Source organism: Lathamus discolor, chromosome 8, assembly GCF_037157495.1.
Source record: "Lathamus discolor isolate bLatDis1 chromosome 8, bLatDis1.hap1, whole genome shotgun sequence".
Lineage (NCBI taxonomy): Eukaryota > Metazoa > Chordata > Aves > Psittaciformes > Psittacidae > Lathamus > Lathamus discolor.
Genome location: NC_088891.1, coordinates 20,044,256 through 20,071,021, shown reverse-complemented (window position 1 = coordinate 20,071,021; position 26,766 = coordinate 20,044,256). Strand labels below are relative to the sequence as shown.

Sequence of the window (26,766 nt, the reverse complement as noted above, 5' to 3'; positions counted from 1 at the left end):
CGGGGAGCCAGCATCCCCCATTCCAGCCAGCTCCCAAAGACTCCTGTGCTGTGGGTAGTGGGGGGCTCCCAGCAGCCCAGAGCACCCACTGAAGGGCAAATCCTGCCCTGCCCGTCAGGATGGGACCCTGGGCAGCGTGCCGCTGCCTGCGGAGCCGGCGGGGCTGGCACGGGGGCCTTGTTTGTGAAGGGAAATGGCTGGGATACATCGCAGCGAGGAAAGTTCGGGCCGGTTTGGCCTGGCTCCAGGGTTAAAATTAGCCCCGGCATGCAGGCCAGCGGGGTATTGTTCAAACAACAGCAGCGCTGGGAATGCTGCGGGATCTGCTCCCTGCTCCCAGAACCCGCCTTGGTCCCAGCCGTGGGATGAGCACACCTCCATCCAGGCAGGACGCGTTTCCTCCTGCATCCCGTGCCCGGGGCAGTCCCCTCTGCCCTGCTCCATCCCATCCCAACCCCAGCCCCATCCTACCCTGGGCCGCATCCTTGGCCGCAGCCCAGCACAGAGGAGGCTGGATTCCGTGCAGGATGGCACGTTCCTTACCCCCACTCTCCCTCTGGAGCACAATGGGCACTGAGTTTGAGCCTGCCACTGCCATCCTCCAGCACCGTGCCAGCACGCGGCTGCTCCAGCAGCTTATCCTTCACTCCGGTGTCCTGGCAGGGGGTTAGGGGCAGGACAGGGGCCCTGTGGGCTGCATGCACCCCCTCTGAAGGCTGTGCCTCGGTTTTCCCAAGGGTGGACCTGTGCTCTCCATGGCCCTTCAGCACCCACAAAGATCTCCCTGCCCCACCAGCCACTTCCTTGGGTACACCCCTGTCTGGACCACGCTCCCAGGGCTGGCTCAGCGTGGCAAACTCATTGACTGGGAGATCCCACTTTCCGTTAACATTCCTGCCCCACAGGTTTTGGGGTCTGCCTTGGCCAAGTGGGGGGCTTGAGCATCCTCCTGCTGCCCCCACACGTCCGTGAAAGCACCAAGGTTTGGAGGATGGACCCAGCTCTGAGCATCCCAGTTACAGCTCCCGCTGCTGGGTGGGCACCCCAGGGTGCAGGGTCATGGTGGGGAGGGGTCTGGGGGTGCACACAGAGCTCCCTGAGCCCCAGGAGCTGTGGTTGCTGCCCTTATCCAGGACATAGCCTGGTCCCCGCTCCCCCGCAAAGGCACAGAGCCCCGGGGCACGCAGCGCTGAGAGGAAGCACTGGGAACATGGGGCAGGTCCGCTTCCTCCTCCCGCTTCCCAAGGCTGCTGCTGCGTGGGAAAGCCAAGGCCGAGGCTGTGGGTGGGGAGGTGGCAGCAGCTGATGCATGGCTCCCAGGAGCTCTTGTCTTGCCTATTCCCTTTGGAGCTGTCCCCACCATGGAAGGAAAACCCCCTCCTGGGTGCGGAAGCACCTGGGGTCCCATAGGGAAGCTGGGGATGTGCTGGGTACCACCAGCCACAAGTGCTCAATAACCGGGGCGCAGACACCAAAGCAGTGCAATGGCCTGACCTGGCTCCTCCCCATGGCAAAGGCGTGCAGCTCCCGGTGGGATGGTCGGGCAGGATGAGGCCTGCCGGGCACGTTGCGCTGCTGGCGCACGTCAGCAAGCACGCTGGCTGCCAACGGAGAGCAGAGGCACATCAGCTCTCTGGGTCTGGCAGCAGCTCCAGGGCTGCACGTGCAGGGGATGGAGCTGTGGGGTGGGATTTCACTGCCCAAACAGTTCCAAGGTCCCATCTGGGTGCATCCCCAGCGCGCTGGGAGGTGATGAGCTGTGCCTGCAGAGAGGAGCAATCCCAGGAAGCCTGAAGGGAGGGCACTGGCGCGGGGCAGAGCAAGACAGCTCCGACTTGGCAGCTCTGACCTGCTAATTGCTGCACTTCTCATGTGTTTCCGAAGCGTGACCCTGCCTGGGCTGCAGCACCAGCCGCTTCCCTTGGCTGCGCGGGGAATGCTCCTCCTGCTCCCAGCGCTGGGAGGTTACGAGGGGATCAGCAGTGCCTATGCAAGGGGAATGAGCTGGGAACCACCTTTAGCTGCAGCTGGGCCTTGCCAGCTCTCCTCATTCCTCTGCTGCTGGGCGCTGCAGCCCTGGCGCTCTGCAAAGGGATGGTTCCCCCCCAGCCGGAGCTGGGGCGATGCTCGGGGCAGACCCTGTCCCAGTTCTCTGTGCCAGGATGGATAATGTCCCTCTGAGCTCAGGGAAGGTAGGTCCTGTGCTTTGGGGAGCTGCATCTCTGGGTGTGTTGGGTTTGCAGGAGGGGTGGAGAGCACAGGCTCTGGATGTGGTTATCCTTCCGTCACTGTCTGTCTGTCTGGAGTTGCTGGGTGTGGAAATGGAGCTTGGGCTCAGTCTGTTTTACATTAAACCAGCTGCAGAGCCGTGGCAGGCAGCAGCTGCATGGGGAATGCTTCCCGATGCCCGGGTCCTCACCTCTCCATCCTTTCCTCTGCTTGCCAGCACCAGGAGGAGCTCCTCTGGCCCTGCAGGTTAAGCCCAGGTGCTCTGTCTGAGGCTGGCGAGGTGCTGAGCGCTGCTGGGGACAGCGCTGTGAGGGTGAGTGCCTGCAGCCTGCTCCTTTCCCCAGGCTCCATCCTGTCCTGCCGGGCTCGCTGCCAGGCTGAGCCTGTTCTGCAGGCTGTGGGCCTGGTCTGCCCGCGCCAGGCACGCAGGGAGGGAGGCTCACACTGAGGTGCTGAGCCCTGTCTCACACCGCAGGTCTGGCTCCCAGGAGGACCCGGCCACCCCGCTCAGGTCCTTCACCCACTGTGGGAGGAATGGGTGTCCTCTTAGAGATGCCTCCTTATTGCCTGTGATTGCTCTTCCTGGCTCCCAATGGAATCCAGAGTGACTCCCAGGGCTCCGGCAGCTGCCGAAGAGGTTTTGGGGATGGGGAAAGGGAGGCAGGAGCCCCTGGACCATGTTCTGCCTCCCCACACCAGAGCTGGGCTGCTTGCCTGAGCTGAGGGGTCCATGTGCTTGCTGTGTGTCTGTCCCCAACAGCGATGTGGACAATGTCCTACAGCCTGTGGTGGGGAGGAGTTTGGAGGCTGGGGACATGATGCTTACATGGATCCCGGTCTCCTGTGCAGGGCTTGGATGTGCTGGGAATAAAAGCCTTACTTTGCTGACCCCCTGTGTTTGCTTGGCTAAAGCTTGTGGGAAGGGTTTCAAAGGCATCTGCCCTGGGTGGCTGCTCAAAGAAACCTGTTTGGCCTATTGTTTGCATTTGAATAGATGCCTGGAAACTGGTTCCTGTCACTGGAGCTGTGACAGAGTCCCCACCACAATGCTGCCCTCGTTATTAACCCAGGAGAGGACACAGATGGGAGATGGTCATGGGGTTATGATCCACTTCTCTCTTTCCATTGCAGCTGTGTGGCCTGGGGAAGCTTTGCCTTGCATTTGGACTTCAACAAATCCTGCCCTAGAAATCCCTGGATTCTGGGGCTTAAAGAAAGCAAGGGTGAGTTCTGCATTCAGAACAGAACAGAAATGACACTCATTGGCTTCTGCCACTCATGAGCCCCTGGGTGACAGCCCAGGTAACCTGAGGTACTTTCATCTCAGGGTGTCTGGAGGTGGCACAGAGTCCTCCTCCCTCCTGTGGCTGCTCTGCACGGTGATGTCCTTGCTTTTGACGTGCCTCCTCCCACCGGTGAGGAGGTGGTGGCAGGGATGGTTTGTCATGTCCCTCCTGTCACACCTCCGTGAGTCACCACAGCCTGCTCCGCGCTCTCTGTTTGGGTGTCTTCTGGCTCCTGCCCTGCTTTCTGCCACCCCCTGCTTTCTCTTGGCCTTTCTTTAGCCTGACCCAGTGCCTTCAGAAGCTGCATGTAGGTGTACGAGGGTCTTGATGACCCCTCCCCTGCCCTTCCTGCTGCTCCCATGCCTGATGTCCCCATTCCACCCTAACCCTGTGTTTCTTTGCGCTCCCAGGCAGGGCACAGCAATGGGGGGAAGGCAGAGGACGGATGTGGGTGTGAGACACCCCCGTGTGCCCAGCCCGGGGAGACATCAGAAGCTGGAGGTGCAGGAGGAGGTGGGGAGGAGGCCACGGAGCTGCTGCGAGGGCTGGAGCAGCTCTGCTCTGGAGCCAGGCTGAGAGAGCTGGGCTGGGGCAGCCTGGACAAGAGAAGGCTCCTGAAGGGGAGACCTGAGAGCAGCTCCAGTGCCTAAAGGGGCTGCAGGGAACCTGGAGAGGGGCTTGGGACAAGGGCCTGTAGGGACAGGCCAAGGGGAATGGCTTGAACCTGCCCAAGGGGAGACTGAGCTGAGCTTATAGGCAGAAGCTCTTCCCTGTGAGGGTGCTGAGGCGCTGGCACAGGGTGCCCAGAGAAGCTGTGGCTGCCCCATCCCTGGCAGTGCTCAAGGCCAGGTTGGACACAGGGGCTTGGAGCAAGCTGCTCCAGTGGAAGGGGTCCCTGCCCAGGGCAGGGGTTGGAGCTGGATGAGCCTTAAGGTCCCTTCAACACAAACCAGGCTGGGATCCCCCCTAAACCTCTGCAAGCTTCGTAACGAGCCTGGCAGGGAAGGGTGCAGCCCAGCTCCTGTCACCCCCAGAACCTCCTGGATCAGAGTGGTTCTGGCCCGCACTGGGGTGAGGAGGAGGATGAGGACGGGCTGTGCCTCTGTGAGCAGGCAGCTCTGGTGCTTTGCAGTGTGGGGAAGCCAAAGGGCCTGGCCAGGAAACTCTGAAGCTTGTTTGGGCTGTGGTTTGCCTGCTCCGTGGGCAGGCAGGAGCCAGCCCGGACCCTCACCCCTTCCCTGGGGCTGTGGTGATGATCCTGCCCCATCCAAACCCCAGGTAACCCAAGTGGAGTCACCAGCTTTGCTCTGGGTTTAAACCCCTGAGAGCCGGGATCTGCACTGGGGTTTTCCAGGTTACCGCCTGTCCTCCCCTGACCTCGGGAAATGGATGTTTCCCAGCAGTGGAAATACAACCACAGTCCTTAAAAATAACCCGCTTTGCTTTCAATGCTCCTGACAAAATAGGCCACGTTCCTTTTATTTAATCCCTGGGTGCGAGGAGAAAATCATTGGGAAGGAAAACCCGGCGGATGCCTCCAACGGGGCCCTCGGTGGCTGCCACCAGCTTCCCTGCAAACCTCCATCCCTCACTGCGGGGCACACGCTTAGCAAAGGTAATGAAGGTGCTTGTCTGGGTGTGATGGGGAAGGCACAGAGCTATGATCCCAACGAGGATGCAGGCAGTGGCATTCCCTCTGCTCTGCAGAGGTGGTCCCAAGCTCCCGGCTGTGATGTGGTCAGCCATGCACTGTCCCTATTTTACAGAGGGGAGAGGATGTGATTTGCCTCTGCGCAGTAGAAAACATCGTTGTTTCCCCCTTCAGATGGGGTAGGAGGTGGGAAGCAGGGAAGGAGGCAGCAGCGCTCAGGCTTGGCACCCATCAGCATGGGCTGCCTCAGGCCAGGAGGGCTTGGAGGTGCTGTGCCATGGGGCTGGGGGACATGGGGCTGCCTGTCCGCACCCTGTGGGTGCCCGGGAGGATGCGTTGCCTTCTCAGCAAGCATCTGGCACCATAGATAGAGCCAGGAAAGCTGCTGGTGTGCTCCAAGCGAGCATCCCGGCTGTGCTGCAGCCTGGGAGTGGGGCTGCTGGTGTGGGGAGGGATTGTGGGATGGGTTTTTACCCTGGATAAGAGGGTGCAAGTGTAGAACATCCCCGTGGTCCCCAGAGCCTTGCTTCAGCTTCCCATGTGTGTTGTGAGAGTGGGCTGTGCCCTGTGCTGAGCTTCCCAGCTGCAGCAGAGCAGGGTGTTATTGTTGGGACCCATCCTGGGCTCAGCGCTCAGTTTTTCCCTCTGCTCTCCCTCGATTCCTGTTGAAGCTTTGAGGACTCCAGGCTGAGGAAAAGTTGAGTAAGAGCCTAGAGCTTGGTCCATTACCTCCAAATGTCACTCGGCAGCTCGCTGGGCTTAGAACAGGCCTGGCAAGGGACATTACAGCTTACCAAAAGCATGATGCACCTCGGCAAAGGCAGCTTACGCTGTTTACTTCTTGTGCTGGAGGAGACAGCGGAAAACTGGGCTGGCTCCAGTTCCCTGCTCTCCTCTCCGGTGTCACCCTACCCAGGTGAGCTCCTGCCATCCCTCCCTGTTGTGCAACCGCCCCCCCCCCGGGCTGGGTGCAAGCTGCTGTATGAAGCATAGGGCAGGCACGCAGAGGAAGAATGAGGCAGGGTTTTCTTTTCCAAGTGGGTGGGGATTCCTAAATTCCCCTGGCACTGGCCACAGAGTTCTTTCCAAGCCCCATTCCAGTGTCAGCCCGCCTAGCCCTGGGGGATTTGGGCAGCTTCATCCCCAGCCTGACTCAGCGCGAGCTGCTCCTCATCCTCCCTCTCATGTCAAGAGCTGCCCATGGAGGAGCCACCACTGGGACCTGCCTGGGTGGCTCGGTGGGGACCGGTGCTCCAGCACTGTGGGGTGGCCCCCGTGAGCACCCAAAGTCAGCTCTCCCCAGGGATGCTCAGGCGTTTTGCCTGTCCTGCCTTGCTTATGCAGAGCCCCCCTCCCTGCCCAAAGCTGCGCACAGATTTGGGGCTCCCAGGTGGGCAGCCCCTCTATCCCCAGGGCCCTCCTGCATCCATGGGATGCCAGCTCCCAGGGAGGAGAAGGAGAGCCGGGAGGAGGTGGTGGTTGTATCTGGGAGGGTCTGGACCTGCAGGAGGTCTTGTGCCCCATTCCTGAGCCCTTCACACCCAGTACTGGTTGTTTTTCAAGGGGGGGTTGGAAGTCCGGCAGTACTGGAGGAGCTCGGGGTCTGGGGGTGCCCCTGTGCCCTGGGGCGGGGGACCCGTGCCCTTGCCCTCCAGGGCATTGACAGTCGTTAGGGGGATGCCTTGGTTGGGGTCCGTCCTCCGGAAGGTCTCCTGGTCCGGCACGGCCCCATTCTTGGCCTTGGAGGATGGGGTGCCCTGGACGTGGTGCTTCCCTGTCTTGTTGCGCTTGTGCAGGTAGAAGAGCAGGGGCAGGATGAGGGCCAGCAGGAGTAAGATGAGGCAGATAGGGATGATGATGCTGAACATGTTGGCCTCAATGAAGCTGAGGAAGGTGCCCCCCTCCACAGGGCTGGGGCTGGTGGTGGCACCAGGGCCCAGCCAGGCAGTGGGGGGCATGCCCAGCTCGCTGGCATTGGGACTGCTCCGTGCTGTGCCATGGGGCTGGGACACGGGGGGCGAGGGTGCCATAGGGGCAGTCAGCAGGGTGACACCGTAGGCTTTTGAGGCGTTGTAGGGCTCAATGCTGTACCCCAGGGATGCTAATGCGGGTGGCACGCTGGCAGCCACCAGCTCAAACACGAAGCTGTCGCTCTGCAGTGGCTGGCCGGTCTCCCCAGCATCCAGCAGCTCCAGCCCCACCAGCCCTTGCTCCAGCTCGCTCTGGCTGAAGGTCTCAATGGGGGTGCTGGGTTGTCCTGGGACCCTGGAGACCTTCACCAGGCGGCTGGCGTGGGGTGCCCTGCGGACCTTGAACACTGGGATGCTCTTGGTGCGGTTGGCCAGCTCGCTGGCATCCAGGACACTGGTGTCCAGCAGGGCTGTGGTGCCCCTGGGCCACAGGCTGCCTGGCCGAGCCTTCACCAGGGCACGGACGGTCACGTTGACCACCCCGGTCCTGTTTGCTGCCCGGGACATGGCAAGGAACTGGAAGGCATCTTCAGGAGAGCTGAGGTCGATGAAGGTGAACGTCACCTCCCCACGGTCCAGCTGCTTCTGTGAGAAACCCCGTGATGGCTTTTGGTTGACCTGCACTTGGCCAAACCTTGGCTCCCTGGTGATCCTGTACAGGGCATTGCCTGCCCCCAGCCCTGCGGCGCCCAGGAGGTGATGGTGGGACACGGAGGCCCTGTTCAGGTCCTGGGGCACCTCCAGCAGCACGGGGCTGGCAGCGGTGCTCCCCCCAGGCAGCACCTCGATGTCCAGTGAGGTGAGGGTGGGCGGGTGGTGGCCATCGGAGAGGCTCAGGGCCAAGGAGCCTGGGGCATGGCTCCCGCTGGCCACAAACACCACGTGGCCTGCGTTGACATCCGCTTGGGTGAAGCGGTCGATGGGCTCCTGTGGGTTGTGTGTGCTGGCCACGTGGCCAGCAGGAGGTCTCTGGAGGATGCTGTACACCATGTCCTCTGGGGACCCCCATGGCTCCGCCACATCCAGGTACTCCTGGGACAGCGTCACCACGGAGCCTGGGGGCACCCTCAGCACTTCTTGCTGCTTCACCACTTGCAGTGGCTTGATGCCGCTGGTGGTCACTGTTATATTGAAAGCTTCGGAGATGACCACCCCTTCCTGTGGAGGACGGAGGGACTGCTGCACCCGGGGCCGGAGCCAAGCCTTGAACCTGAAATGGTCTTCAGAGATGCTGTCCCCACCATGGGCATACGCCAGGCGCCCTGCAGCCAGGTCTGACTGCAGGAAGAATGGCTGAGACAGCTCCAGGGGCACACCGGCCACCAAGAGCTGCCCATGGGCCGGTAGCCCTGTCACCAGGAAGACCACATCGTGTGCAGCTCTCTCCGGGGCCAGGATTTGGCTCAGGAGGTTGGAGGCATCCAAGACTGAGGTGCCAATCTCAGCCCGCTGAGCCCTTGGGAGCTGGAGACCTGGGGAGAAAAGGGAAAACCCGAAGGTCTGTGAGGCCTGGGAAGAGGCAGGATCTGCTGGAGGGGAGAGCATTGCTAAAGGAGAGCAAGTTAGAGCAGAGAAAGGAGGATTGCAAAGAACTGGAGAGGCATGAGAATCACTGGGACTTAGTTTGGAGAGATGATGCAGGAAGCAGTTGTGCAGAGAGCCAGTTAAAGGATGGATGCAGGCTTAGATGTTGGTTGATGCAAAGCTCATGCTTGTTTGGCCATGGGAAACGGCACAGCAGCATCTACATACAAACAAGCTCTCCTGAAGTTTGTACAATCCCAGCTTCAGGAGAGCTCATTTGTACCTAACTTCTCCTTTCCTTCTTTACCTTCATTTCTCCATAGCTGGGTTGAGCGCTGGGGACACTTTGCCTCGAAGGAGATCAGCACGAGGAGGATGAAGGAATCAGAGATGGTCGTGGGAGCCACCACGCGGAAGCGGATGGCATCCTGAGCCAGCCAGAAGGGCTTCTCTGGCATCTCGTGCTGGTAGAAAATCAACCTGCTGTCCACCTAGAAACAAAGAGAACCTCCATGAGCTCTGTTGAAGGGTAAAATACAGACCCATGTGGAAAACAGTGCATTTGTTTCATCACTGGTGTGATGGGCACTGTGGCACTGGGGGTTGGGGAGCTGGTGATGCTGTGCCAGAGCCAATGTGTGCACCCTGGGCTCTCATCTTGGCTCCAGGAAGGAGCACCCAAGCACTGGTTCAGCAAGAAATTGGGATCATCGCCAGCAGTGGTGTGCATGCCACCATCCACAAGTCACTGTGCCTCCCTGCCAGGAGGCTTCTGCCCAGCAGCAGGGGAAACTGAGGCTCAGCAGAAGGGCCAGGCAAGCACAGCACCAGGGTGGGCAAACCTGCATGCTTCTGAGTGATGGTTTAGCAATGAGCCCTTTGCCATGCCCTGCAAAGCCTCTCCTGTGGGACAAAGCTCAGAGCAGAGGTGAAAGCACCGCACTCTGCTCTCCCCTGCGGCAGCAGCCAGCACGGCTGGTCTGCAGCAGGGAGGGAGCTAAGGAAAGGGGATTATAGCTCCCTGCGCCTCTCCCAGCACTAAATCCGAGGCTGGTGGCCGTGGTAAAGCCGGTGCTGGGGCGGCAGCTCTTAATCCCTCTTAGCAGCCCTTGGCAGAGCTGGGAAAGCAATGATGTGGCTGCAGCCCTGCTCTGCCTCCTCCAGGGATCAGGTGCCCTTGGTGGCAATGGGCCGGGCTGGGACCCGTGGGGTGATGCAGGGCTGTGCCTTGGGATGCTGGGGACAGGGAAAGCTCACCTGGGCTTGGGTGAAGTTCCTGATTTCCTCCCCCTGGGCAGTGGTGAGCCTGCCCAGGCGCGGGGCTTGCTCGATGCTGTAGTACAGAGCCGTGGAGCTGGCAGGGCTGTTGCTCACTGCCTGCAGGTTCTGGCTCGTGAGGGGCTGCAGGGCACCTGGAAAACATGTCCAGGATGGACTTCAACCCATGGCCTCGCTGCTTGCCTGCAGCCTCTGCTGCGGGCACCTCCTGACAGTGCTCGGGCAGGGGCTGATGCAAGGATGTGCCATCCAACTGGGAGGATGGGGAACACTCCTGTACCCACCTGGGCACACGGTGAGGCTCTGCTTCTTAGCCAGGCTGATGAGGGGCTCTCTCTGGGCCCTGATGAGGAAGAAGTGCCCAGGAGACAGGTTCTCGCCATCCCACAGGTCAAAGGCGAAGCCCCCATCCAGTTGCCCTGCAGAAAGCATTAATTGGGCATTTTGGGGGGCAGAGAAGGCTGCAGCCCCCCATTAACCTGGCGTGGCTTGGATCAGTGTGCTCAGTGATGGGGTTAGCATCCGCCTTGGTGGCACAGCTCCCCACCAGTGCTGTTACCACCTCCCTCAGGCTGATGCAGGGAGCCAGGGCACCTCAAGCCCTGTCCTACCTTGGTGCATGAAGAGGATGAGGCCATTGTTAATCTGGGCCTGGGTGAAGCGCCGGACCTCAGCACCGGGCGCCGACCTCAGCACCACCTTCCCATTGGCTGGGGGCTGGATGGAGTAGATCACCTCCTCCGGCGGGGAGTCCTCGTCCTCGGCGCTCAGGACATAGGGGCTGATGGCAGCCGTGGCACCTTCCCGGAGCTGGGGGATAGGGAGAGGCTGTAACCCCCTGTGATGCTCCCAGCACTTCTCCCTTCTTCCGAAGCCAGCTCCAGACCCCATCCCAACTCAGAGCGCTTCACTGTGTGCCTGAGCACATCCTGGCCCACAGGGATGCCTTGTCTGTGTGCTGGGGGATGCCTCTGTCACCCTGCACCGCTGCCAGGTTTGCCACCATGGTCCATCCATCTGCACGGTGTGTGCAGGAGGGCAATGGGGAGAGCTGGCCCCTGCGTGCCTCAGTTTCCCAAGCACTGGGAATGGAAGAAGGCACGATCCTGTGCCTTTGACACATTGCTCCCCATTGCTCTGCAAGCAAAGGGCTTTTAGTGGGGTAGCTGAGCCCTGAACTCGCTCCCTGGGTACGTGATGGTCACAGCCCTATCTCTGCCAGGCTGGATGTTTCTCCCAGCTCATGCTCCCAGCAAAGCACCCATTCTGCTGTGCTCTCCCAAGGCTGCAGCGAGACCACCAGCCACCCCAGCAAACGCTGCAGGAATGACAAGTATGCAGCCAAGCTCAGGGCCACTGCGAAGCTTCCCAGGGCCGCTTCTCCCAGACCCTGGGGCTGCCGCCACCGCAAAGCCCCAGCATCTCCCATCTCCAGCTGGAGGCAGTTTTCCCTGCTCCTAATCCTCTGCTGTACCTCAGCACACCCCAGAGCTGCCTCTCACTCTCAGGATGCCCAGAAAACATCGGCTGCATGGACTGAGCCTTCCTGCAGCTCATGCAGGGCAGAGGGGCAGGATGTGCCGCATCCCGCAGCATCGCGCGCCTGGCCCTCATCCTGCAAGCCCACAGGACAACACCCCGGCATTGGCTCTGCTGCTCAGCTGGCTGTGATGAGCTCTTCTCTGCTGCTTTGAGCTGGCCTAACCCAAAGCATTGCTTGAGTGGGTGTGGGTGCCGGCAATGAAATGAAATCCCTTGGAAGTCCCCATGGGATGGCAGGAGGCAGGCTGGAAAACACAGCTTTGGAGGGATGGGGTGGGGGAAGCACTGCTGGACACACGCAGCAATGAGAGCTGCTGCTGTGCTGTGTGTGCACCCAGGTTTCAGGCTGCTCCTTCTCCACAGCCAGGTCACTTCAGTGCCCTTTGGAATTGCTGCCACAGCCGGGGCTCAGTTCCAAGGAAAACTCCCTGTGCTCAAAGCCTGGAGAGGCGATTGTAGGCGGGGGGACTGGCAGCACTGGGCATCACTGCTCACTGGGACACGGTGGCTCAGAGCCCGTGCCACCGGGGCTGAGCCACCTCACCATGCTCCCCGTCCTCTGAATTATTAAAGCCTCCTGCCTGGTTCCTGCTCCCATTGTGTTTGCTCAGCCTCTGTGTCGCCTCTGTTCTCCAGCAGACGCAGCGGAGCAGTGCCCGGAGCGTGCCCGTGTGTGCTGGTGCAGCACTGGAAGCCTCTCTCTTGGTGGCATCCTGCCACCCTTTCTCCTGCTGCAACCCAAGAAGCTGCTTTAGGCCAAGCTGCCTGGTCCTTTCCAAAGGGCTCTGCTTTGGGGTCTGAACCCTGCCCGCGGTCTCCTCATCCCTGCATGGACTCTGCATCCGGCGCTGGCCGCCGCAGGCAGCAGAGGGAAGCTTTGTGCAATCCCTGTCCTGGACCCGGCCTGACCTTTAAACGCTGAAGTCATCTCTCGCCACAGCACAAACACAGCAGGGCCGGGCCCCTCCTGAGCCTTGGGTTGCTTTAGCATTGCTCCTGCTGGGAGCAGGGAGCGTTTCCGAGCTCCAGAGCCCCTCCTGCGGGCAGCCGAGGTTACCCCTCCGGGCCGGGGGGGCTCCCGGTGGAAAGGCACATTGAATAAACTCCGGAGTTTATTCTGGGAGCTTTTTCTTTCTCTTCACCCTTTTTTTAGCGTGGTGGCTGGGAGGGAAGGACGTGCTTCCCCGAGTGCCTTGCAGTCACTGGGCTAATAATGGGCTGGCTAAAAATAAGGCAGGGAAGGAGCCTCCTCCTTCTCTTCTCACACAGGGCCAGATCTGTGTCTAATGGATGGCACGGGGGCCAGAGCTGCTCTGCCGGCTCCCTCCACCCTGCCAGAGCCAGGGAGCCAGCAGAGAGGGGCTTTGTGGCCTCTGGAGCAGGGATGGGGCTGCTGTGGGTTCAGCAGCTAATGGGTTAACCAGTCTCTATGGGAGTGCAGGATTTGTGCACAGCTGGGGCAGATCCTGGAGCACTCATCACATTATAAAAGGGATTTGCTGGGAAGGGGCTGAGCTTCCTGGGCTGGGGAGTATAACTGAGGCAGGCCTAGAGCAGGGGCTGGCTGTGGATGGGGTACCCCAAACTTTGCTGACAGCCCTGAGTCCTTCTCCCTGCCTGTCCCCTTCCCTTGGAGCACCTCTACAACTGCTTGGCAGGAGGTTGGAGCCAGGAGGGGCTGGGCTCTGCTCCCAAGGAACAAGGGATGGGACAGGAGGAACCGGCCTCAAGCTGCACCAGGGCAGGTTTGGATGGAGCTGAGGAACAATTCCTGCCCCAGAGGGTGCTCAGGCATTGGAACAGGCTGCCCAGGGCAGGGCTGCAGGCACCGGCCCTGCAAGTGTTCACACACTGTGGAGACGAGGGCTCAGTGCCATGGGGCAGTGGTGGCCTTGGCAGTGCTGGGCAATGGCTGGACCTGATGATCTTAAGGATCTTTTACAACCTAAACAATTCTATGTTTCTATGATCTTTTCCAGAGTCCAGGCTCCCAGACACCTTCCCAAAGTCGCTGCAAGGATCTGGCCATGATGACTGTGATGGAAGGAGCAGTGTTCCCTCCAGCCAGGTTGGGAAAACTTGGGCTGGGTGAGGATAGCCTAGGGGGGTGGCACTCCTGTTTGCTACTAATTTCTTTGCTGCAATTAGTGACCCTTAATGGGGCAGGCAGTGTCTGAAGCAGAAGAGGGGACTCCAGCAGCTGGTGAGACCTATTTGCTTCTGACTTCACCGAGATGGGCATGAGGAGGGGTGTGAAAGGCGCCGACCCAATGGCGCATACCCCCTCTGTGCTGATGGAGCGGGCCCTGGGGCAGGCTGCCCCGACAAGAGCCGGCGAGGGGCCGCTGCCTGCCGCCGTGGCACGCAGCTGCGGGGCCGCAGCGCTGCTGCGGGGCGATGCTCCCATCTTGCGGCCGGTTGCAGCATCGACGGGGCGGAAGGAGCGGGGCCGGCGGAGCCGGTCTCCGCCTCCTGCAGCGTCTCCCCCCGCCGGGAAACCGCCCCCCTACCCCGGAGCCCTTCGGCCGCTTCTGATGCGCGTCCCGGCTCTGCTGTGCCCCATTTGCCATTGGTGCGTGACCAGGCTTGGAGTGGGGGTCCCGTGAGGTCCCCGTGAGGGACTGACTCCCACCACCACCCCATGTTCCGGCGCTGAGCCCCGTGGGGTGGCTGCCTGCCCATCCCCGTGGCATCTTACCTGCAGGCCGGCGTTGACCCTGAGCCGGGGCCCCTTGGAGCCGCGGGGCAGGATGGTGATGAAGATGGTTCTGGGCTGGCTCTGCCGGTCCACCTCGGAGGCGTTGGCCAGCACGGTGAACCTGTCGGTCCTGGCGCCGGGGCCGTGTTGCCGGTACTGGATCTGCTGCTGCTCCACCTGCGGGGCAGGGCCTGGGTGACCTTCGGGGAGGGGACCTGCGCACCCACCATGGGAGGAGGGAGCAAGATGCGCACCTACCAGTCGCTCCGGGGCATCCCGGTGTGGGTGCTCTGCCTGCATCCCCACTCTGTATCCCCAGGGACATTTAAACACATCATAGGGGATGATACATGCACCCCACCCTAAACCCCTCCATCCCAAGGATCTCCATCTTGGATGGGGAGAGGAGCCTTCCCCATCTTCTCAGAGCTGCCAAGGGCTGGAGCCCACCCTGGGATGTTCTCAACCTCCTTGGGAAAGCAGCGTGGTAGGCAAGGGGCACCGTTGATGCTCTACCTCGCTCCAGGTGAAGCTGTGCAGCCCAGCACCCACGGGCCGCTCGCTGTTCAGGAGGATGCCGAACCTGGGCTGCTCGAGCACCATGAACTCCACACCCAGAGCCGTGTAGTAGGGGTTGGGGATGTTGAGGATGCCTGTGGAGAGAGCGGCAGAGCCACCTCCTGGCACTGTGATGTTGCGGACATCCAATGGGATGGTGATGGGGAGCACGGCCAGGCTCACCACCACCCCCTCCAGAGGTTCCGCACTGCTGGCTGTGATGTCCACCACAAACTGGTCACGCTCCTCCTGGGGCTTGGAGTGGAGGTAGAGGACTCTGCCACTGTTGATGTCCTCCTGGGTGAAGGACTGGATGGGGTCCAGGCTGGGCTGCTCCTTTGAGTCGTGGTCGTGCTGAAGCATTGCCAGGAAGCCGGAGGCTGGGGGGCTTCTCACCAGGTAGACTATGTCCTGGGGAGGGATCTCCTCATGGGTCACCTGGGAGTGTGGGGGAGATACAGTGTGAGTGTGGGGCTGGTGCCTGCAAGCCTGGACTGCCCTACAGCCCCACTGCTATGCAATACCCTAAGGCTTTGCTGTGCGTTAAGCTGCAAGAGTCACCTTTTTGTTCATGCGATGCCAGAACCCCCCATCTACCCCATGGCAAAACCTGACAAGTCCTTTGCGCTGGGCAAGTGGGAGTAAAGTGAAGTTCCATGGGTGGCTCTCCTGGTTTGGTGGCCAGGGCAGTGCTGCATGCTTGGGGAATGACTAGAGAGGGGGATACTCACCAGTAAGTGTTCCTCCTTGATCCCAGCTCCTTCCCCCTGGAAGGCGTGGATCTCTTTGTGGTTGACTATGTGCAGGGGGCTGGGATGAGTGTCCAAGAACACGCTGATGGCCAGCGTGTCCTCCACTGCCACCTCATTCACTTCTACAGTGAACTGGAGCTCATCCTGCGTGTTCCTGCTCCCGTTGTGGCGGTAGGAGATCTCTCCTGCTAGCAGGTCCCTTTGGGAGAAGGCCATGACTGGCTGCTCCCCTCTCAGCACGGTCCCCCACCTCGGGGGGGTTGTTATCAGGAACCGTATCTCTTCATCTGACCTGATGTCCATGTTGGTCTCCAGGCTGAGGACAGAGGAATCAATGCTCCCGCGGCTGCCTTGGTGGATGACCAGACCGGTGTTGTTGACTATTCTGATGTAGGGCTCTGATGCCTGTACTTCCAGGAGGGCCGTGGTTTGATGGAGACCATCTGAGACCTGCAGCTGGATCCAGCCCCGGTCAGCCCCTGAATGGACAAAGAGGATCTTCTTCTTCCTCAAGTCATCTTGTGTGAACCGATAGACCTGGTGGCTTCTGTCATCAACGGACACAATGCTGCCAAAGAGAATGTCCTTCCTTGCCAGCACCAGCTGTGAGTCGGAGAAGCCGGAGTCCTTGTCGGTGAAGGCAATGTCATCTGTTGTCAGTAGATGCTGCCCGTTGCGCACCACATTGAACACCTTATTCACCACCTGAACCGGAGTGTGGTCGTTGACGGGTTGGATGGAGACCCTGAAAACACCCCTCACCTCCTCTGCCTCGGGCTCAGCGCTGCCCTCGCCCTGCCTGGTCGCTACGAAGGGGATGTCGTCCTCCAGCGTCTCGGAGTCGTCGTGTTGGTACAGCAGCCGGCGCTGGAGGATGTCGTCGTTGGTGAACTCCGTGATCTCCTCTCTGGAGGCCCAGCCATGGGATGCGGCCCAGGCCAGCCTCCCGTGCGCCGGCCCCTCAATCACTTCATAGAGGTAGTCCATGCTATTCATGCTCTGTACAAACAAGTGGTCCTTGGAGATGACTGCTTGCCCGCCTTCTGGCACAGTCAGGAGGACATTGGTCAGGGCTGGTGCATCAGGGTCCCCACCGATGCTGATGGTGTAGGTATAGACAGGAGAGTGCTGTTCACCCGCGCGCACGCGGAACTGGAAGGTGTCCTCGGCTTGCTGAGAGTTCCTGATGGTCACACTGTAGCTCAGGTGGCTTCTCTGCAAGTCCTCTTGGGTAAATCCAAAGCCTTCGGTAAGCCTGTTGCCGAGCAGCTCTAGGTTTCCCTTCTTGGGAGCCTGGATTATCACGTAGTGGAAGGGGACTGGAGTGGAGTTTGGATCTTCCAACATTGCCTCCAGCTCTTTAGTGGTGATGTTTCTGTGCCGTTTGTTTTTCATCTGGAGGGGGACCATGGTCTTCATCTTAATGGTGGCTCTTTTAATCCTTATGAGAAAGGTGTTGTTTTCCAACACCTTCTGCCCCACCTGGACTTTGAATCTCAGCTTTTCCACACTGTCTTCCAGCCGGTGCTCCGGGTCTGTGCTAAAATACTGGATGCGCCCTTGCTCCAGGTCTTGCTGGTGGAAGGACTCTACTTTTTTCCATTCCCCTCCCATGCTCCCTTGCTTCTGGACCTCCCCGTACCTTAGGGGCTCTGTGAGAACATAGAGAATGGCCACCCGTTGTTGAACTGCGTTTGTCTCCACTGACAGGTTGGCGGTGGTAATGCGTGCAGCTCCTCCTTGGGAGATGGAGAGACCGGTGTTGTTGTGCAAATGAATGTCGGGGTCAATGGCGAGGATGCTCAGGGTAGCAATGGGGCTCGGGACTGTGCCATCACTCACCTGCAAGGTGAGCTGTGAGTTTGTCCCGCTCTGATGCACGTAGACTACGTTGCCTGCTTCCAGGTCCCTGCAGGAGAACTCTTCGATGGGCACTCCAGGATGAAAGTCGTACTCCACATAACCCTCCTCCATCTGCTGGCCACCATGCAGCTGGAATTCCAGGTCATCGCAGGATGTGTCATCATCTAGGACTTGCAGGATGTCCGTGGTCAGGTGCTTCCGCGTGTGTTTCAGCATTGTCATGTGGTTCCCATGGGGGAAGATCACCTGTGGGGCATCATTGACGGGGTTGATCATGATGGGCAGCAGGTACATCTGCCCCTGCCGCAAGCACTCCGGGACCCCTTGCTGGGCTGTCACCGTCACCTCCAGCATCAGCTGGTCCATGGGCCCCTCCGAGCCATCGTGGATGTATCTGACCTTCCGATTCACAATGTCCAACAAGGTGAACTTCCTCCTGCTCCTGGACCCAGGAATGTCGAGCTCCAGCTGGCCGTGCCTCGGGTCGTTGGTGATGCTAAAGAGGATCTGGGACTGGCGGATGTTTGCAAGGCTCAAGTCCACTGTTGGCTGGGCATGTTTCCACTCCAGATAGGCTGTGCCCCCCTCGGAGACGATGAGGGGGCTGACATGCAGCAGCCTGCTGATGTTGGCAAAGGCGGGTGGGAAGCTGTTGTCCGGCCGGCACGGCTCCACCACAAGCCCTGGAGCTCCTGACCAGGCATCTGGCGGTGGGGAGGTGGGTGCCTCATCCTGCTCGTACACCTCGTCGTATTCCCAGTAGTGGTCCTGTTTTCCACAGCCTAATGTGATGTCCCTTGTGACCACGGCATCTTGCAGACTCTTCCTTTGCAGGTTTATCCGCAGGTCCTCCAAGCAGCCAACAAAGGAGCTGTTGGTCATGGTCCACACCGAGATGAAAGCAAGATGATGCTCTCTCAGCCTTTGCAGAGCTCTTTCGTTCATACCTCCGATGAAGAGGTTCCCCTGAAGGTCCAGGTAGTTGTTGATCCCCCTGTTGGAGGTGGATGAGGCGTAGTAATCTATCAGTATCTCAAACTTGTGGATGTCTGTGTGGACTTTGACATAGTGCTGCTGCTCATCACTGATGAAGACATTGTTGTGCAGGACAATGATGCCATTCCCCTTCTCCACAAATCCCCTCAGGCGCCCGTTGGAGATCTCCAGGTAGAAGAAGTCGTTCTCCAGCCCTGCGTGGTAGATGAGGGGTGCCTGGGTGATACTGGTTGTTATCACAAACTCAATGGTTGCTTCCTCCCTCGCTTCCCACGTGGGAAATGCGATGTAGGAGTGTGGCCCCAGGAACCCAAAGGGCTCCTCGGGCTCTGCAGAGAACTGTGTGCTGCAGCCTTCCTGGACCCGGTGGAAGGTCTTGGAGCTGCCATCCGAGGACAGAGGGGAGAGCACATCCAGGCCGTTGAATGTCACCAAGTGGAGGCAACCTCGGAAGGGTGCGCTGGCCTCGGCGAGGTACGGCAGATCAAGGCTGCCTGTCCCCCCAGCATAGAGGCCGTGCTGGATGTCCAGCTCCCGTGCGGGCCCTGCCATGTCCACGGAGCTGTTGAAGAGGCTGTCGATGGTCAGCGTCATCCTGCCGTCCTCCACCAGCAGCTCCACGTCGTGCACTGCCAGGTTATTGAGCTGCAGCTCTGCTGGGGACTGCAGCATCGCCTCCTCCGAGCCCAGCCGCAGCCTGGCCTGCAGGGAAGGACACGGAGTGCTTAGCACAAGCAAGGAGACACCTCTGCGTCTACCACAAATCCCTGCTGGAGCACGGACCCCTGCCTGGGCACACACAAGTGGTTTGGTCCCTCTGTTTCCTGCTCTGTGCCCTGCTCACCTCCACCTCTAGGCATACTGCCCCTCTTCCTCCCTCTGTTCATGCCCTCTCTGTCCCATTCTCAATTCTCGAATTTCCCTCCTTTTCACTCATTCCCAAGTCTTGTGGTTATTTCCTGGTGTTCCTCTATCTCCCGGTCCCACAGCTGGGCTTCTCCTCTCCCCACATCTACCAGATGCTGGCTCCTTCCCTGCTCCATCCTGCCTGCTAGCCTCCCTCCCTGCAACCTGGGCTGCTGCTTCCCCAGGGAACGGACAGGGAAATAGCAGGCTTTGCTCCCCACAGGCAGCAGCCTGGAGCCTGCTGAAGCAGAGGGTTAGCTGGTGCCCTCTGAGACACATGGTCTGCATTAGGGAGACCTCCGGCCAGCTGCTCGCTTGCTGTCCTGCTTTGGTTTAGATGTGGTTGGTGGCCCAGCCTGGGCTGCACAGAGGCAGGATGTGCATCTCTGATGCTCCCTGCTCTTTTCCTTCATGGTGAATGGCAACACCATAACCACAAGAATGAATTTTGTTCTTCTGCCCTCATCCCTTCCCATGTCCTAGCTCCATTTGGTTTGTGGTAGCACAGGGGAGACCTCTCTCATCTCATCCCTTCTCTTCACTAACCCCTTGCACCCCAGGGATGCTATGCACCATGTCTGACCATGCAGTGCTGATGTCTGGGTGTCTCCATGATGCTCCCCAGCACCACTCTATGTAGTGGTGAAGAGCTTCCTCAGCTGGACTCTGTGTCTCTGATAATCCCAAGCCTGTGTCCACTCTCCTCTGGAGCTCAGCACCCCCTGGCAGGGGTCTTGGCAGCCCATGCTTGCATCTGGCCCCATGGGCTGCTGCTTCCAGGTGCTGCCCCTTCATCCTCACCCTGGATGGAGCCCCACAGACCCCAGCGCGGTGGGTGCTGACCTGCAGGGTGCCGTCCCGCAGCTGCAGCAGGAGGTGGTCGGGCTGCCCGGCGGCCAGGAAGAGCAGCCCGTTCCGCTGGCTGGTGTAGAGCTGCAGGCGCAGCCGCACCGTGCGCGATGCATCCGCCAGCGGCATCTCCACGAAGCCATCCCCGAAGAAAGAGGCTGGGGAGGGAAAGGAGAGCGGGTGAGGCAGGGAAGGACACCCCCTGGAAGCCCTGCTGTGTGGGTGCTGATCCTGGAGCCAAGCACACCCATCAGTGCTGAGCCCGGAGCCTCCCAAGCACACCCACCAGTCCTTCCCCATTTCCCCCGTGACAGGGTGCTGTGATTGCTGCCTGGACAGACCCTCAGGGAGCCCGTTTCCTGCTTTTCCTAAAGGAAGAGTTTTCCAGGGGCTGGGTGCCAAGGCAGAGGTGGTGGTTCTTGCCCACGGAGCTTTAAAGAGGAACCTTTCTCCTTGTCATGTGGCTGAGTTCTGAAGTCTTTGGAGGCAAACTCTTACCCTGAAGAGTCTTTCCCACTTCTGTCACAGCCATCAGCAAGCTGCTCTAGTGGAAGGTGTCCCTGCCCAAGGCAGGGGGTTGGAATTGGATGAGCTTTAAGGTCCCTTCCAACCAGTCTGGGCTTTGATGACTATTGTTTCTTGTATCATCCTAACACTGCTGACGTTCACCCTGAAGGTGGCTGCTCCATCAGTGCTGGAGGACTAAATGCCGTGTACCTGTGATCCATATGTGGACGTGAGCCTGTACAGAAACCTCTGCTCAAACAGGGCTCCTGAATATGCCGCTGGAACCCATTCAACACCCAGTATACATCACCCTTGGAGGGACTCAGCGCAATGGCATGTGGTCATGAAATGAAAGACTGTGTCACAGGGCACATGCGGGAGAGGGCAGAATTAAAAGCACAGGGAGTGGCAAGGCTTAATTTTAGAGTGCTTTATAATGTTGAGCTGGCTCATGCATGCATGTGCATAGCACACATGTTAAATGCACGTGTCTGCCTTCGCTCCAGAGCAGCCCATGGTAAAGTTAACTCTGCACTTGCAGGGTGAAGCATAAACAAGAGCTGTAAGTTGTAAACGTCTGGGGAGGATATGTCGAGGAGGGGGGAGAACACGTGCGCTTTCAGACATATGGAGTGGCGGGCTGCAGAGCCTGCCGTGCTCCAGGTTATGTGTGCGGAGCCTTCCTGCTGTACTTCACTTGTCATCAAACCCATCCTGCTGCAGCCCCCCCAGCTGGGTTTGAGGCCCCACAGCCAGCTTTCTGTGGTGCCAGTCTGGCAGGGGCAGAGTTGGAGCGCTCTCCTTTGGCTCAGTGCGTTTTCTTGGGCCGTGCCCTGTGGAGGGGATGCTCTCCTGAGCCCTTCAGGAGCAGAGGCACCACACGAGGTGGTTTCCTGCTGCTGGCTGTAGAGAAGACACCTCTGCTTTCTCCTGAGGTTTATGAGAATAACACGGGCGTTGTGAGCCCGTCACCCCACCCACTGTGGGCAGGGAAGAAATGGCAGCATGGAACTATGGAAATATCTTGTTTTAATACCAAGCCCTTTGCTCAAGCCTGCTCACTTCCTGCTGCTGGCACGGGGCACTTTGCCTTTCTTTTCTTCAGCCCAGTGACTCAGAGGAGCTTTGCTGTTCTTCACAGGGCTCTGTCCTCTCCTGACCTGCTCCCTCCTCCCAGGGGGCCCTGCAAAGCCACCCAGCCCCAGCACACCTTGCTCGGTGGCCAAGGGTGATGGGTGCTGCTCTCATCACCACCTTGCCCAGCACTCAGTGAGCTGGGCACATCGCAACAGGGACTCCTCCCCTCCTCTTTCCTTGCCCAGACCCGGGCAGGCGCGCTCGTGCCCCGGCGAGGCGTGCACACATGCATGCAATGTACTGTGCTCCCCGGCGATGCTGCATGTACGTTATGTGCTGGCTCCTGACGACGTTCCCCCGTGCGTGCTTCATGCTCTGGCTCTCACTGGGTTTCGGTTTTGTGGCTTCCCCTAATCTAAACCACGTGCTGTTCGCATGGGCACCGAGCGGCTGCTCTCGTGGCGAGGGCTGGACCCACCACCAGTGTCACTGCCAGCCCAGTGATGCTGGGGCTTGTGTTGGGGCTCACTTTTGTGGCTGGAGGAGCGTTCCAGTGCGACAAGGGGCAGCAGCGCCGCAGCTGGCACATTGTGTCCTGCCTCCGATCTCCAGGAGCTGCCAGAGATGTTTTTCCACTCTTTTTCCCATCAAATACTACCAACAAAGAGCTGCTGAACATGGGGATGCCCAGGGGAGCGGTGCTGTTTGCTGGGGAGGAAGGAGGGGACCTTGCCTCGGGTTCCTCTCCAGCAGCAGTGGTGTGAATTACTGCTGTTTGTCTTCCCAAATTCCTGGTTTGCTGCTCTCCTCCTCTACTCAGCAGCCTGGCCAGGATGAGGATGAGAACACCACTTGACCTGTGGCATTTCTCTTTCACAAGAGACTCACAGCTTTTCGCCTCCTTCTCCCCTTTTCCTTGCCCCCCACATTGCAAAAGATGCAGAAAATGTGGCTTGCTGGATTTGGGGATTTTTTTTCTTTCCCAAATGAGGGTTTTTTTTTCACCCTGAAGGAGCCTCCTTGGCACAGGGTGCATCATCCCACAGCTCCGATTTGGACACAGAGAACATAGGGAACCCCCCCAGGCATGCAGCCCTATGCGTGTGCTGGCGGCAGCCAAGCATCCCAGCATCACCCCATGCGGACGCACTCCTGTGACCCAAAAGCACCTTTTGCAGGGGATCACTCCATAGCTATGTTGTGCCCCAGGCTGAGCCTCATCCCTGGATGGAGACTCCAGCTCCCCTGCCATGGGAGCAACGCTCTCCATGTCCTGGCCATGGGTTGGGGTGGGCACCCTGGCTGTCCCGCTCGCCTGGGCTAAAAATAATTGCCATTCCCAGTGCGCAGTGTCCCGCGGGAAAGTGCTGTCCCTGCCTTGCCAGGCCCATGGAAAGGCGTTGACGAGACGAGAGGGGCCTCCGTCACAGTTTCCGAGCAGCCGGCCAGGAGCCAGCAGATTATAGGCTGCGCTGTCATTCGGGTTTGGGGGGGGTTTGCATTGAAAACACCCAGGAGAAGAGCCAAAAGCAGGGAGCGAGGGGCTGGGAGCGGGGCCCTGGGTGTGCTCTGCTCCTCCCGGGGCCAGGGAACAAGCAAGGGCTGTGTGCAAGGCCCCGGCACCCTGCCCAGCCGCCAGCCACGTGCCGGGACTGGGATGCTGGGCCATTGCCCCTGCTCCTCCAGTTGGAAGCACGGCGGGTTCGGCCTCTCCAGCTGCTGGTGTTTGGTGTTCAGGGAGGTTTTTGGCAGCCCCAGAGTGCTCAGGCTCTGGCAGCTCCGGGTGCAGAACCGGTGATGAGCAGCACTGTGGAGGGGGTGGGATCCCTGCCTATCCCGGGTTCTGGGGCTCAATGGGGCTGCTCTGGGCTCTGCTCCATGTTGTTAACATCTCGGTACACAAACTACACAAACTTCTTCCCCGCACGTAGGAGGACAGAGGAGCCAACTCATCCCAGGGAAGGGAAAGCTCTCACAAAGCTCAGCACAAGGGTTTGCGGAGAGAACTGGTGCTGGACATGGGGTGGTTTAAGAACAGGGAGATGTTTCCTGGGTGTGCAGTGGGAAATGTGAGCTGGTGGATGGATGCCTTCCTTGCACGCAGGCTCCTACCACACCTTGGGGTATTCCCATCCCTGCCTGTGGGATGCATTTTGGGGTGTGCATGAGGAGCTGCATCAGTGTGGGGGGTACAGAGGAGTCCTCAAGGTGCTGCAGAAACTCCCAAGGAGGATGCTGAAGCCCAGGGGGAAGGAGCTGAGCAATCCCAGCCTGGGGAAGGGCCGGGCGCTCAACAAGGCTCCATTGAGGCTGCGGTGTGGGGCAGGTGAGGGCCAGCACTGGTGTGTGTTTGCAGGGAGGGGACTGGAATCCATTACAAGCAGCTCTTTAATCACCCGTGCGGGTGCCAGGAGAGCCCCCCCCCCCCCTCCCCGAAAACCTCCCTGTGTCTGCAGCCGCGTCCCGCCCCGGCCACACCGCTGGTGGAAAAACAGCCCGGCTGTGAAGGCTCCTTGTTGCCCGAACAGCCCCGGGCTTGTGCGGGCGCCGGGGCAGGCCAGCCCGGCGGCTGCTCCCCTTCCTGCCCCCCTTCCTGCCTTTCCTTCCTTCCCGGGCCATCAAGCAGCCCCTGTGTTGGTGATGCTGCGGAGCCTCCCTCGCACGGGGTGTAGCTGGGGCACCCAGCCTGGTGTATTCCTCCTGCACAGCAGCACCAGGAGATGGTTTTGAGGCCCTCGGAGTTGTTTGGGGTTGGTTTTCTCTTAGCTAAATGGCTTTATAAAGTGGTGTCACCCACTTGCCGTGCAAACACCACGGTCGCTTGAGGGCACCCACCCATCCCTGGGGAGGCTGCTTGGCAGAGTGAACCCCTCCTGGTCCCCAGCAGTGTCTGTATGAGCTCTGCCAGCGCAGTCAGGATGGGTAGGCCCAGTCCTCCTGCCTCCACCATGGGTGTCCTCCAGGCTTCAGCCTCCCTAAATCCCAGACTGGCTCCAGACAGGACCCGCATTCCCCCATGCTTCGGCTGCCTCCTGGGAGGTGGCAGGGCTGGGCTGTGCCCCCATCCCAGCACAGGCTGGAGGGAGGGATCTTACTGAGAAAGGCTTCTTTATGTTACACATTCCCTTCGTTTTACGGCGTGGTTTTATTTATGGCCAGGGAAGGAAATGAGCAGCTTGCAGGGCAGGCTAAGGCAAACACAGCCTTCGGGGTTTGGCGGGGGCCTTGCTTAGAGGAGGGGTGCCACAGGGGACAACTGGGGGGCTGCTGCTGCCTTCAGGGCTTCCCAGAGACCTGCCTGGGTGCAGAACAGAGACTGAGCACTCATCTGGGTCTCTGCAGCATAATGGAGACGGGTCACACATGAGCCGCTTTTGGGCTGCAGCAATGGCATCCAAGCCCAAGGGGACCCTGGGGACATGCCATGGCCCCCCATGCTAGCAGGACCCTCCTCCACAGGCAGCATAGGGCTGGTTCCTCCACGGTGGGCTCAGGCATTTGGGATGGGGCAGAGCCCCAGGGGAAAACAGGGATAAAGCAGGAGAGCAGGGAAAAGCCTCTCCCTGCTCTCCTGCTTGTGGGGTTCAGCCCCCAGATTTACAGGTGGGTGTCATCAGCACAGCTCCACCCCTGCTGCGGTCACACTTACATGGAGGAGGCTTTTTCACTCCATCCCTACCTCGAGGCTTCATCCCGCATGACTGCAGACAGCAACTGCAGCTCCCACATCCAGAGCCAAGGCTGTGGTGCTGCTGGAACCCCGGCAATGGGAACCAGAGCTCCGGCTCTCGCCTCCCACCCTCCACCTGGCCCTCCCTCGCAGCGGGGCTCCCCAGGGCCGGGGCTGATGCTTTCCAGGAGTGTTGGCCAGCAGAGATTGCTGGAAAGCAGCTCCTGGGACGCCGCCAGCAAACCCAGAGCCCATCACCCTGCACTGGGCTGCTTGACGTGGCCATCACCCTTGGTTCAGGTGCAGGAGCAGAGCCCCTTGACCAGGCTGCTCTGCTTTGCCCCCATCCCATCCCGCTGGCTCCTGCCTCCTGGAGCAGCTCCTCCATCCCTACCTCTGGCTGCACTGCGCTGCTTTGAAACCCTCCGTCTGTGTTTATGAATCCAGTTCCTCTCCCTGTTCCCCTGCCAGATGCTCTCCTGCTCGCCTTCCCCTGCCTCACAGCTCTGGGGAAGAAAAGGGCCTTTTTGCAGCCCACGGACTTGAAGGTCAGGGGAAAACATAGACCCAGCTCATCCTGCGCTGCCTGGGAGGGGTTCTGCTGTATTACCCCACGTCTTTCCAGCCCCACATGTCTGCCTGCCCCTGCCTGCCTTCCCCATCCTTACAAAGCAGCCTGAAAGAGCTGCTAGAGCTGGAGGCCATAAAGCGGGGTCCAGGAGGCTTGGCTGGAGCTCCAGAGCTCCAGCTCTTGCTTATCCAGCGTGGTTTTACAATGATTCAAGCAGCCCATAAGCTGATGGTATTTCCTGCTCTCTCCTGCTCAGGCAGATGCAGAGCCATGGAGGGGAGTGCAAGGAGCTGATCCCTGGCACTGCTGTGGCCCTGGGCACGCACCGGCTGCACCTCAGGCCTGGTGTGAGCAGGAGCAGGGATGGAGAGCTCTTAATGCCATGTGGCTGAATGGCTCTGGAGGGACTTAAGGAATAAGCCTGAGCTGGAAGCAGTGATTGGAGTTTTTGCCCTGGGAAGCAAAGCGGGGGGAGAAAGTGGGAGGATTTGGGGAAGCAGGAGGCTCAATAGGGCTTTTGTACCGTCCCCTGCAGTGTGAGTCAGGCTTCCGCTGCTAGAGGTTGGCCTGGAAATATCGTATCAGCCCCAGAGGACGTGGTTTCCAAACCACCCCAGTCGGGATTGCTTCTATTTTTTCCTCTTTTCTTTCTTTCTTTCTCTTTCTCCCAAGCCATCTCCCTCCCTACTCACTGGCTGGCGGGTTTTCCAGCTCCACCCTGCACATCCCAGCTCCCACAGCTTTCCCTGCTCTGGCTCCATGCTTGGGAAGGGCTCATAGGGCCTGTGGTGGCATATGGGGGGGACAATCCTGGCCAGCCCAGCACTGCAGGAGCGGGA

At 59.8% G+C, this 26,766-nt stretch overlaps 1 protein-coding gene across 1 annotated transcript in view; it reads right to left on the bottom strand.

The window, feature by feature from the left end:
* Nucleotides 1-4,967: 4,967 nt before the first annotated feature.
* CSPG4 (chondroitin sulfate proteoglycan 4) overlaps nt 4,968-26,766 on the bottom strand; it is a 29,882-nt gene continuing 8,083 nt past the window's right edge. The window contains exons 3-11 of the mRNA XM_065688724.1: nt 20,097-20,260; nt 15,468-19,049; nt 14,695-15,174; nt 14,179-14,355; nt 10,550-10,748; nt 10,223-10,357; nt 9,918-10,072; nt 8,968-9,151; nt 4,968-8,608 (exon numbers count right to left, since the gene is read on the bottom strand). Coding sequence (XP_065544796.1) covers nt 6,702-8,608; nt 8,968-9,151; nt 9,918-10,072; nt 10,223-10,357; nt 10,550-10,748; nt 14,179-14,355; nt 14,695-15,174; nt 15,468-19,049; nt 20,097-20,260 — 6,983 coding nt within the window. The 3' untranslated portion in view covers nt 4,968-6,701. The remainder of the gene's footprint in view (nt 8,609-8,967; nt 9,152-9,917; nt 10,073-10,222; nt 10,358-10,549; nt 10,749-14,178; nt 14,356-14,694; nt 15,175-15,467; nt 19,050-20,096; nt 20,261-26,766) is intronic.